The sequence below is a fragment of the Carassius carassius genome, chromosome 19 (genome assembly GCF_963082965.1).
Source record: "Carassius carassius chromosome 19, fCarCar2.1, whole genome shotgun sequence".
In the NCBI taxonomy this organism is placed as follows: domain Eukaryota; kingdom Metazoa; phylum Chordata; class Actinopteri; order Cypriniformes; family Cyprinidae; genus Carassius; species Carassius carassius.
The window spans coordinates 32804722-32817653 of NC_081773.1; the positions used below are offsets into that span (position 1 = coordinate 32804722).

Here is a 12932-nt window from a genome sequence, read left to right on the forward strand (position 1 = left end):
TCTCCGCTGTCTTTCAGGGATGTAGAGATCCTTTCTAGGTGCTGATCCACCATCTGGTCTGGATACGTACTGGATCCGGGTGACTGCAGTGACCCTCTGATCTGGACACAGACTGGATCTGGTGGCCACGGTGACCTCGGAACAAGAGAGAAACAGACTAATATTAGCGTAGATGCCATTCTTCTAATGATGTAGCAAGTACATAGGGTGTTATGGGAAGTGTTTCCGGTTCCGGTTTACCTAATTAATGCAGCCTAAAAATCCTTTAACGGATTTGGATAATAAAAGCATATTAGTATGTTATGTGTATGCCAGGTTAAAGAGATGGGTCTTTAATCTAGATTTAAACTGCAAGAGTGTGTCTGCCTCCCGAACAATGTTAGGTAGGTTATTCCACAGTTTGGGCGCCAAATAGGAAAAGGATCTGCCGCCTGCAGTTGATTTTGATATTCTAGGTATTATCAAATTGCCTGAGTTTTTAGAACGTAGCGGACGTAGAGGATTATAATGTAAAAGGAGCTCATTCAAATACTGAGGTGCTAAACCATTCAGGGCTTTATAAGTAATAAGCAATATTTTAAAATCTATGCGATGCTTGATAGGGAGCCAGTGCAGTGTTGACAGGACCGGGCTAATATGGTCATACTTCCTGGTTCTAGTAAGAACTCTTGCTGCTGCATTTTGGACTAGCTGTAGTTTGTTTACTAAGCGTGCAGAACAACCACCCAATAAAGCATTACAATAATCTAACCTTGAGGTCATAAATGCATGGATTAACATTTCTGCATTTGACATTGAGAGCATAGGCCGTAATTTAGATATATTTTTGAGATGGAAAAATGCAATTTTACAAATGCTATATATGCATAGATGCTGATATTTACAGCGACATTCGAATGTTACAGAATCTGAGAAAGTGTGAATAATTCTAACAAAATAAGAGACAAAATTCATGATCATTTTTATTTAGTACAGACCTGAGTAAGATATTTTACATAAAAGATGTTTAAGTTTAAAAACAATAAAAATCCTCCAGCTCCTGCAGTTTCTTCAGTTTTCCAGCATCTTCTGTGTATCTGAACTCTTTCCAGCAGTGACTGTATGATTTTGAGATCCATCTTTTCACACTGAAGACAACTGAGAGACTCAAACACAACTATTACAGAAGATTCAAACATTCACTGATGCTCCTGAAGGAAACACAATACATTAAGACCCAACCAATGCCAAAATCAAACCTGCGCTCTTGATTATCAGCATGGATTTTAGATGATAGCTGATAGTTCTAGTGATCGACTATCAGTGCTGATTAATCATCAAAACTGATCAATCAGTCAACCTCTATTATTCATTTCTTTTGAAACAGTGATCCAGAAATATATCAAAATAAGAACTCCAAATCTCTTCAGATGATAAACCTGTGCTGGCGTTTTCATTTATTTTGGTGAATTTTAAGTTTATTTTCTGTATTTAATTTCTAATTTAAATTGTGTTTTGATTCTCATTTTATTTTAATAGATACTTTTATATTTTCTATGTATTTCTATGTTTTCATACATTGCCAATAAAAAAAATGATAATTTAAAAAAGTAAAATATTTCTGTGTGATCCTCAGTATCACTGAAGCTCATTTCAAAATAAGAGTTTTGAAGTGTATTTAAATCAAGATACAGCAGGGCACACATTTCTCATGATGATATCAAGTGGAAAATGTACAAGTGATAAGTTGTCTATTTCTGAATTTCAGGATACACAGTTATGATGATCTATATTAAATCTGGACAGCTCAGGATATAACCCCATCACTGAAAATATCACATTGATTTTCTTGGTTTTCAGTGCTGTATAAACAAATCAACTATTTTCTTAATGTCTTTTGGATAAAAACTTATTTTGATGAATTAGTTTAGTTTCCTTGAAGCTTGTTTCTTCTGTTCATCAACACTGCTCCACACATTACACTTCCATGCATTCATTTAACTTCACATCACTGATTCCTGTAGCGGCTCTTATTCACCATCAGCTGATCCTGAGGAAACTGAACTGACGTCTTAATACAGAGAGTCCTACAATAAAACACACAGACAGTCAGATATGAGTATGAGACATTACTGCTGTCACATCACATCAGCAGATCCAGCTCAGAAACACACAGTATATTCATATTACAGTCAGAGATATGAATCAGAGTATGTGAGCGGAGCGCGGAGTGGAGCGTGTGATTTTGACTGGAGCGAGGAGCAGATCTTTTAAAAGTCGGAGCGTCGTGGTTTTCACTCGATCCAAGAGCGCTCCAGCACCGCTCCGTCACGAGTACAATTCATTTATTTGTTTAATATGCGTTATGAACAGAAGTTGAAGTGTGTAATTTCACACATACTGAAATACTTTAGACGTGGAGTGAAGGTGGAGCGGTGTTTCTGATATCAGTGAGTGTGGAGTGGAGCGGAGCGGAGTGATAATTAAATGATCGGAGCGCGGAGGAGAAATTGTTGACGCTCCACTCCGCTCACATACTCTGATCTGATGAACAACTGATCATAGATTAATAACAGTCAATGATCAACAACTCTCTCTTTATCATTTACACACAGAGACACTGGAGGAGATGAACATATTCATATATTCATAGATCATCACAGAATTAAACAGTTTAAAGAACAGAAACTAAAGTGGAGCTTAATTATTATCTTATATTCTACAAATATGTCTGTTACTTAACTTTGGCCATTTTAAAAGATTTAAATAATAATATACTCACAGTAGTGTAATGTCTTCAGTTTATAACGTGGATCATCTTTCAGATCAGAGAGTAACTTCACTCCTGATATTCGTAGATTATTCAGAGACAGACTCAGTTGTCTCAGGTGTGAGAGGTTTGATCTCAGAGCTGAAGTCAGAGCAGAACAACCTTCATCTGTGACGCCACAATAACTCAACCTGTAGAGAACAATGACACAGTGTTAATTGTAGTTGAAGTGTGTGTAGTTTGTTATTCAAATGTAAACAAACTGAAGGTCTTTAGACTCCATTTAGCTGCCATTCTATGTTCTATTTCTAGACCATTCAAACTCATTTAACCTTCCATTCTGTCTAATATTTCTAATCTATCAATCATCTATATGGGGCAGTCGTGGTCTAATGGTCAGAGAGTCTGACTTGTGACCCACAGACAGGGATGTACTGGTCATCAGGAGTAAAGTGATCAACAACACAAGTGTCTTGATCCATTCAGATGTGACACAGAATTGTGTTTTACAGTCGTGTGATATGAGAACATTAAAGCTTCTGTAGTGATGCTGGCTGAAAACACACACCACAATCTAAACTTCATGACGAGGTCAACTGGAAAATGACAAAACATAGACTCGTAAATTCATCACCATAGTAATTTAACTTGCAGTTATTAACACTGTACAATAGAGATGTATTTATTATAAATGTCACTGTTATTAGTCTACTTAAATATTAAATATTACTGGTAAATAAGTTCTTAAAAGGACTGTTCACCCAAAAATGTAAATTGTCATTTTCTCAACATCGTGTCATTTCAAACCTGTATGAATTTCTTTCTTCTGTGGAACATTAAAGATCATCATTTCAGAAATTCAAGAAATGGTACAAAATATCTATTGTGTTCTACAGAAGAAACTAAGTCACACAGGTTTGGATTGACATGAGGGTGAGGAAATGATGACAGAATTTATTATTTATTATTTATTATTCACAAATATTTTACAGTGTGTCATATATAATCTTACCACAGTTTCTCCATTTTACAGCGAGGATCCTCCAGTCCAGCACAGAGACGCTTCACTCCCAAATCTCTTATTTTATTCCCTGACAGATTCAGTTCTCTCAGGTGTGAGGGGTTTGATCTCAGAGCTGAAGTCAGAGCAGAACAACCTTCATCTGTGACGTCACAATAACTCAACCTGTAGAGAACAATGTCACAGTGTTAATTGTAGTTGAAGTGTGTGTAGTTTGTTATTGACTCTGGTCTCAGAGCAGGAGAGGAGATATAATGACAATCATTGCCACAAACTGCTGCTGATAGAATGAGATTTCTGCATGTTGATGCTCAATGCTGCTGTTTGAAACTGTCATGTGCTTCAGGACTGAACAGACACACAGAGCTGAATGTGAGATATTGTTTCATAGTGATATAAGCACAGATCTGTCTGGAGAAACAGTCACTTGCTCCTCTAATTACGATTTACAGTTTACCTAAAAATGAAGATTAAAATCATCAAAATCCCACAGACTTACATTGACGAAATGTTCAGATGAGCCAAGACTATTCAAACTCCAACTGTCAAAATTCAAATGTAAACAAACTGAAGGTCTTTAGACTCCATAGTGAAGTATATAGAATTGTTATTATTATTAAAGTACTTGCCAAAAGTTTGGAAACATTAAAATTATTAATGTTTTTGAAATAACTATCTTCTGCTCATCAAGACCGAATTTATTTAATCAACTTCTTTGTAAACAACAACAGATTTATAAATGTTTCTAATGACGAATGTTGTGTTCCCAAATGTAAATTAAAGCGTCTCAAACCAAGCGCAGCACTAACAGTGAATCAGAACCAGAAACAGTACAGTAACAGCAGACATGGAGCGCCTCACACTACAGTCTATTATATAATTACAGCACAACCGTTGTGAATTTATGACAGCATTACCAATCTCAGATTCTCACCGTCATTCATTAAAAGTCACCGGGTCGAGAAACACGTTTCAGTGAGGATCCTAACTAGAGATCGACTGATATGGGTTTTTCTATAGCCGATGCGGATGTTTAGAGGTCAGGGTCAGCCGATGGCCGATATGTGCTGCCGATATCTTGAAGTTTTCCCCTTCATTTTCATGCTAAAATATCACACTAATAATAAGTGGATGCACAACATTTCTAAACTTATCATCATCTATTGAGCACTGACTTGAACCATCTCTCGAATCTTAATTTTGTGCACTGCACGGTATTAAAATAAAAAAATGTATCCAAAGTTAACCAAACAAATCAATAAACTGACCAAGTTTTAAATATATGATACAAGTAATTATATATATATATAAGTCAATCATTTACATAAAAGTTTTAGAGCATTTATCAAGTAGAATTTTTCAAGTTTGTTGGAACATAAATGTAAACTTAAATATACATTTAAATAAATACAATTTTATAAATAAAAATCAATTAAACTGAAAAATATAAAAAATTAAATAAAATTAAATGTATAAAAAATAAATAACAGTAGTGCTGCAAACACACTAGCAACCAGCAACATTTGTGTTTGGTATAAATGACACAGAACATCTAAAGTGCATTCTAATTACAAACTTACATCGCAGTCTGTTCATTATTAAAATAAAGTACAGTCAACCAAACACATAAAAGGTTACACTGGTCAGTTTAAACAGACCGTAGTATACCGGTCCACTCTGCTGTTATGCCAAGGACGTTTTTGCTCATGTGAAGAGGATGATCTTTATCGTCTAGTTTACATTAAATAAATAAAAAATATTATAGTTTAACATTCAGATACATTGCGAATATGGAAACATTTGGATATGTGCAGAACGAGACGTGAGCAATAACCTCCAAATACATCTAGTCAAACCCGCGCTCGCTCGTCCTCGTATGGATCGGATCATTTTCCGAATCAGCAAAAAAAAAAAAAGAAAAGAAAAAAAGGCCAAGACAAATAAACATACGTTTTGTCTTTTTTTTAAATTAACATTAAATTATTAAATTAAAATATATGAAATCAACTTAAAGTGCAACTGGCATAATATCTTCTTTTTAACATAATAGCCGGACTTCTCATCTTCCAGTGTGCTGTGATGAAGTGAGCAGTTATCATCACAGAGCTCTCCGTCCCCCTGGACGTCCACCCATCTGTCGTGAGCGCAACAGAGGATGCTCGGGATAGTTCATCCACAACTGTTTTCTTCTCCTGTTCATAAAGATCTGGCACAATCTTTTCACTCTAACCTCTTTTCTTCATCATTATATCTGACAGGGAAGCCAAAATGCGCGGGGCGTTCAAGCTCCTCCGTTCCTCCGTTCCTCCGCTCGAAATGACCACTGAGTGTGGACTGAACATGCGCAACTTTTTTTTTTTTTCATAAATCAATCCGCGGGTCACGTGTGTGCCGAACCGAAGATATTGATCAATGATGATCTGTTGCACCACTACTATAGTGTGTCATTTGAAAACATTGCAGATGCGTTTTAAAATACAACAACGAGCACCACGAAACCATTTAAAGAGGCGCATTCAGCGGTCTCCTTGACGGGAAACAGTCAACAAAGTAAAATGATCTCCAACATATGGTGCGCTCTCTTCATTTTATCAAATGATCATAATCACATCTATTCATTTTACAGTCCTGCTACTAGCATTTTATTCAGACTAAAACCCCTTTAATTCGGGTGAGAAAGCTTTTTTTCCAAGTGGCTTTTGCACATAATAATAATACCTGCTGCAGACGCATTTTGCAGCATTAAGGTTATTAATTGATCGTGTTTAATTCTACAGTGCCTAACAACTAATTATTTTGTGGACTTCAATAAATTAATAAAAAATATTGCCTAAATAATTGATCATTCATCCACCTCAGAAATAATGACAGACCTACTGCACTCCCCTACACAAGTTTTTTTTTTTTTTTAAGTAAAAAGTATCGTATTGGTATCGGTATTGGCGATACTGACCCTATATGTATTTGGTATCGGATCGATACCAAATTTTGCAGTATCGCCCACCACTACCGAGCACGGTGCTGTCTGTGAGTGGGGTGGAGTAACGGAGCCCTCAATCACGCTGCAGTGTTTGTAAGAGCTGACAACTTCTCCACCCCATTTACAGAGTGAGATTCTCTGACTGCCTTTATCTCCCAGGACTGTTGTTGAACCTTTCAAAAGTTTTAGCTTGGGGTGCTTCACATGCAGCAGCAGCACTTTCCACCACACCAATAACACGGGGCTGCCCACCGACGTGCCTGACTTTAAATCGGCGCTACTAAACACGGATATCGGCCGATGCCGATATATTAAAAAATGAGATATTATATTATTCATACTTACTGTAAATTGTGGCAGTATGTAGTAACATATTCTTTCTATGATTCTATTGATTATAAACAGATGCTGTCTTCTAGTGTCCTTCCTTGTGTCTACATTTACATTTATTCATTTAGCTGACGCTTTTATCCAAAGCGACTTACAATTGCTACACCTCTGGAGCAACTAGGGGTTGAGTGTCTTGCTCAGGGACACATTGGATAGTGGATTCGAACCTGGGTCTCTTAGACCCTTCCTGTCAGAGCAAGCCACACAACTTCTTGTCCAAGCTCTTGTTCTCTCCAGACTGGACTATTGTAATGCTCTCCTGGCTCTTCCTGCATGTACTATCAAGCCTCTGTAACTGATCCAGAATGCAGCAGCGAGGGTTGTCTTCAATGAGCCGAAAACAGCTCACGTTACTCCTCTCCTCATCATGTTACACTGCTACCAGTAGCCGCTCGCATCAAATTCAAGGTACTGATGCTTGTCTACAAGACGACCACTGGCACGGCACCAACATCCTTAAACTCTTTGGTTCAATCTTATGTGTCCTCCAGAATATCTCATTTACCCAGTCATTTAAAAATAACACATTTCAGAGCTGTAACAACAATACAGTGATACCGTGATATTGTTGCTTTAGGTTATCATACTGTCTAAATCTCATACCGGCCCATGACTAGATGCCAGTGTTTCCTGTCACAGCTGTGAAAAGATCTGATTTTAAAAACAGTATCATAGCTATCAAACTATTTCTTATGATTTTAAACCTGTATTTAACCAGAATGATCAGAATTTAACCAGAATCAGATTGATCTCAAAGTAAAAAGGTGTTAAAGTCTAATTTTGTGGTGTCTGTGGTTTAAAATTAAATGATTATAATCTTAATTTAAGTGATGAAGGCTTTTGAAAGTCTGCCAATAATCAGTGTTGAGTTCTACTGTAAGCTTAACCCTGCCTGCTTTTACAGATGAAAATATTTTACATTTAGAAAAACAATCAAATGTAATCTGTTACATTACTTTAATAAAGCAATTGAAATAGTTACACTACTTATTACATTTTAAATAGAGTAACCTGTAAACTGTAAATTATTATCTTCTCAGCACTGTCTAACAGTAACATCACAGAAAATATTCTGCAAGTCAATGGAGAAAAGTGTCAAAGATTCATGTATTCACTTGCCCTTTCCACTCACTTATGTATATAGTTATTTTCACCTTATGCTGTTGAGTTTATAATTGAAGGATTATGTGACACTGAAACTTCTTTGTAAACAACAACAGATTTATAAATGTTTCTAATGATGAATGTTGTGTTCCCAAATGTAAATTAAAGCGTCTCAAACCAAGCGCAGCACTAACAGTGAATCAGAACCAGAAACAGTACAGTAACAGCAGACATGGAGCGCCTCACACTACAGTCTATTATATAATTACAGCACAACCGTTGTGAATTTATGACAGCATTACCAATCTTAGATTCTCACCGTCATTCATTAAAAGTCACCGGGTCGAGAAACACGTTTCAGAGCTGATTCTGCTCGTGTTTGTCGCTTTGAATGATTTGAACGCTTTAACTGTCCAGCAGATATTTCCTTTCACAGTTTATTTAGGAAATAGCTGAAGACTATTTGTGCGATTTCAATCATCATGCAGGTCACCTACACTGTGAGATATTATTCATACTTGCAGATAGTACTCACACCTCAATGTACTGCAGTGCTTTACAGAACAGTAGGTAATAACATATTCTTTCTCTGATTCTGTTGATTATAAACAGATGGTGTCTTCTAGTGTCCTTCCTTGTGTCTCTTCCTAAAGCCCCCTACACCTGCTCCTAATCACACTGAAGCTGCTGATCAGTAAAGCTGTTCTTGAAGCTGCAGGAAGAGACTCACGCTTCTGAGTTTGGGAACAATATGAGCTGCATGTGATTGATTCTCCAGAACATCTGATCAACACGAGGACAACACATATATATTTAATTATACATGTTAGACATTTTATTTCCATGTTTTGAATATTTTCTTATGTTTTCTTTAATATAAACACCTCTCTGTGCTAATATACACTGGAGTAAATGAGAAGAAATGCAGATTTGTACTCGGGTCGGTCTCCTCAAAAGCCCACTGTTCTTACTCTCTCACTTATCTGACTGGTTTCTTTAGTCATTTTGTCTGCTAACAGTCAAGCCTTTGCTAACAAGACGAGCTATTAGCACTTAGTGTAACAGAATCCATTTAAAGGTGTTGCTAATGCAGAAACAGCTTTAACATGAACACAGAAGTCCACACATGAACAAGAAACAAAGACACACAATGTTTTACTTTCTGTATCTCTGTCTCTTGATACAACTATTGTGTTTTCTGGCTTTCTGGGTGATTTGTTTTTCACTTCACAAATATTTTACAGTGTGTCATATATAATCTTACCCCAGTTTCTCCAGTTTACAGCGAGGATCCTCCAGCACAGCACAGAGACGCTTCACTCCCAAATCTCTTATTTTATTCCAAGACAGATCCAGTTCTCTCAGGTGTGAGGGGTTTGATCTCAGAGCTGAAGCCAGAGCAGAACAACCTTCATCTGTGACGTCACAATATCTCAACCTGTAGAGAACAATGACACACTCTTCACTCTCTCAGATCAGATCAGTTTAGCTGTGAATCCATTAGTAAAGAGAAAAAACAAATCAATGTGTGATGAATCATTAGACTGAGATTTAAAATGTCAAAAAAAAAAGTAATAAATAATTTAAAGCCTCATTCAAAAAGAAAAAAAAACTTTTACACAGTCAGTATTTTTAATGTCTTATGTAAAAGTTCATGCAAATCTATTTAATCACACTATTCATTACACAGCTTAGCTTTAGTGTTATTTCAATCTGTATTAATATGTACGGAGTAGTGGAGTGTGTGTTTGTGTGTGCGTGTGTTTGTGTGTGTGTGTGTGTGTGTGTGTGTGTGTGTGTGTATGTGTGTGTGTGTGCGTTTCTTTATCAATCAAGGATATCAGAACCTGAGATCTCCCACACTGTGAGATTCACATTCGCATTCCTGAGCAAAGCACTGAACCCCCAACTGCTCCCCGGGCGCTGCAGCATATTTCCAAAAACAAGATTTAAAATCTGAAATCATTTTGCTTCTCAAGTAAATTGATCTCGATTCAGGAGTGTTTAGATATTGATTCTATGATGATGGTTGATGGCTGTAAGATGTATATTTTATCTCCCTCATCTTTCTGAAGGAGCAGCCAGCGATAGAAAAGCAGACATTTCAAAATATTAGTCTCTGTTTCAGAATGAGCTGTATTTCTGTTTGTTTATAATTAAAATTCCAGCAAGATTAAGATTTCCCAGTCAGTTTCGGCATTTTTAGTTGCACACTGCATTTAAAGTAGGCCTAAAAATTTGATATTTGTTCTAGAAAACAAGACAAAAATCCTAAGAAAATCATTTTTTGCAGTGAAGTAAACCGAGCACGTCTGAAGTTCTGTGTTTGTTATTCAGAACAAATTCAAGCAGCAGTAAATCTCAAACCTGTGTGCATGTGCTTATGTTTTACAGTACGCTACACAGCACTGCATCAGATTTAGACCGTATTTCACTGTATTCTTGCCATAAAATCAAGAAAAGCTGGTTTACTTCACATCAAGTCATTAAAAGTGTCACCTGTTCAGTGCATGGATTTATTTGCTGAATGAATCACGGTGAAACATCAATCAAGGTGTTTCAGAACTGCAGAATTCACACAAATCTCTGCATTAATTCAAGAAATCAACAGATAAATGAGTAAATGAGAAGGAGCAGGTTTGTTGTGGATCTGAAGCCGTGTCTCTGACATTGTTGAGCAGCGCTCGAGCACTAAACTACTGATGATCTTTTCCTGAAACACACAGAAGAATCTTTTCCAGCAGCGTGTTCACGAGAGAGAAGCTCTTCATTCCTCTCCTTCACAATCATAAAGATCATCAGTGGTGTCCTGCACATCATTGTTTTGAGCTGACTGTGAGATCTGATGCTCTAGAGCTGGATTTGTGTTTATTATAGTCTTCAGATCCTGATCTGATATATAGACCGTCTTTTATTTCTGTGTTTGGACACTAATGTTGTGAATCAGAGCTTGTTCTGTAGTTCTTCACAGAAATGAGTCACATCTGAGTTTGTAAAAGTCATTTTCACTAAAGGCTGACATGTAAATGAATATTTAACGCAGATCTCATTAAATGACAAACTCTCAGCTTGTTTTGTGTGAATAATTTCACTTTATACACTTCAACAATAATTTCACTAATTTTCACTTTCACTTTCACTTTTCACAATAATTCATGTACGTGTGTGACCTGCTGAAATGAATCTGTGACATTAATGTGGTCACAATGCTTCAAGCACAAGTGAAATGTCTGAAGGTCAGCTTTACTGATCAATGTGTGGAGCGTCTCTTTGCTGCAGCTGCTGCTGATTTAATGAACCAGTTTCTCATGTGACGGGGTTGTTTTTACCCGCGCCGCTAACACACGCTTTACTCTAATATCTACTGGATTAAAAACACCTGTCCTGACTCCTTTAAGATTCTGGCCTGTTATTCAGGAGAAAATCTCTCATTCAGGAACATTTATTGTAAAGGAGTCAGATTCATTATTAAATATGATAGTTTAGTTGATGATGAAACACTCACACAGCTTTTCTGCAGTTGATCACAGCTGGTATCAGTCTTCTTCTCCCCTCAGCTGATGTCTTGTATTTCATGGTGTCCAGTTCATCCAGTGGCTCCTCTGACATCTGAAGCATGTAGGAGATTGTTGAGCAGTGACCAGGAGAGAGTTTCTTCTCTGAGTGTTTGTCTGATTTCACAAACTCCTGAATCTCTCTGAACAGAGTCTGATCTTTCACTTCCAGCAGACAGAGGAACAGATTGATGGACTGATCAGCTGAGAGAGGATTACTGCTCTTGATCTTGTCTTTAATTTCCTGTGTGGTTCTGCTGATGGTCTCTGAGCTGTTCTCTGTGTGTGTCAGTAGATCCTGTAAGAGTCTCTGATTGGACTCCAGTGAGACGCCCAGCAGGAACCGCAGGAACAGATCCAGACGTCCATTCTTACTCTTGAGAGCTTTATATACTGCTGATCTTAGTAGATCATACAGAGAGACTTCATCAAAACTGTAATATCTGAATTCTTCCAGTGTTTTCTTGTTCTTTGTTAAATAGCTGTAAAGCAGATAGAAAGCAGCGAGAAACTCCTGAACGCTCAGATGAACGAAGCTGTAGACTTTCCTCTGATGAATCACAGATTCCTGCTTAAAGATCTCAGTGCAAATCCCAGAATACACTGAGGCGTCAGTGACGTCTATGCTGCTCTCAATCAGGTCCTCCTCATAGAACATCACATTGCCCTTCATCAGCTGTTTGAAAGCCACTTCAGCAAGTTTCACAATCACTTCTCTGTTGGACGGCAGGAGTTTCTCTGGATCTGTCTCTTCATACTTCTGCTTCCTCATGTTGATCTGAATCAGCAGGAAGTGGATGTACATTTCAGTCAGAGTTTGAGGGATTTCTGCTCTCAGATCTTCTTCCAGGAGCTTCTGAAGCACAGTGGATGAGATCCAGCAGAAGATGGGGATGTGGCACATGATGTGGAGGCTTCTTGCTCTTCTGATGTGTGAGATGATTCTGCTGGCTTGATGCTCATCACTGATTCTCTTCCTGAAATATTCCTCCTTCTGAGGCTCAGTGAATCCCTGAATTTCTGTCAGACGGTGGATGTATTTGGAGGGGATCTGATTGGCTGCTGCTGGTCTGGAGGTGATCCAGATGAGAGCAGAGGGAAGCAGCTCTCCTTTCATGAGCTTTGACATCAACA

The 12932-nt window shown here is 37.5% G+C and overlaps 1 protein-coding gene across 1 annotated transcript in view; it reads right to left on the reverse strand.

Moving 5' to 3' along the window:
* Positions 1 to 12932, reverse strand: part of LOC132095595 (NACHT, LRR and PYD domains-containing protein 12-like) — a 594505-nt gene that overhangs the window by 493393 nt on the left and 88180 nt on the right. The window contains exons 11-12 of the mRNA XM_059500733.1: positions 9509 to 9682; positions 3762 to 3935 (exon numbers count right to left, since the gene is read on the reverse strand). Coding sequence (XP_059356716.1) covers positions 3762 to 3935; positions 9509 to 9682 — 348 coding nt within the window. The remainder of the gene's footprint in view (positions 1 to 3761; positions 3936 to 9508; positions 9683 to 12932) is intronic.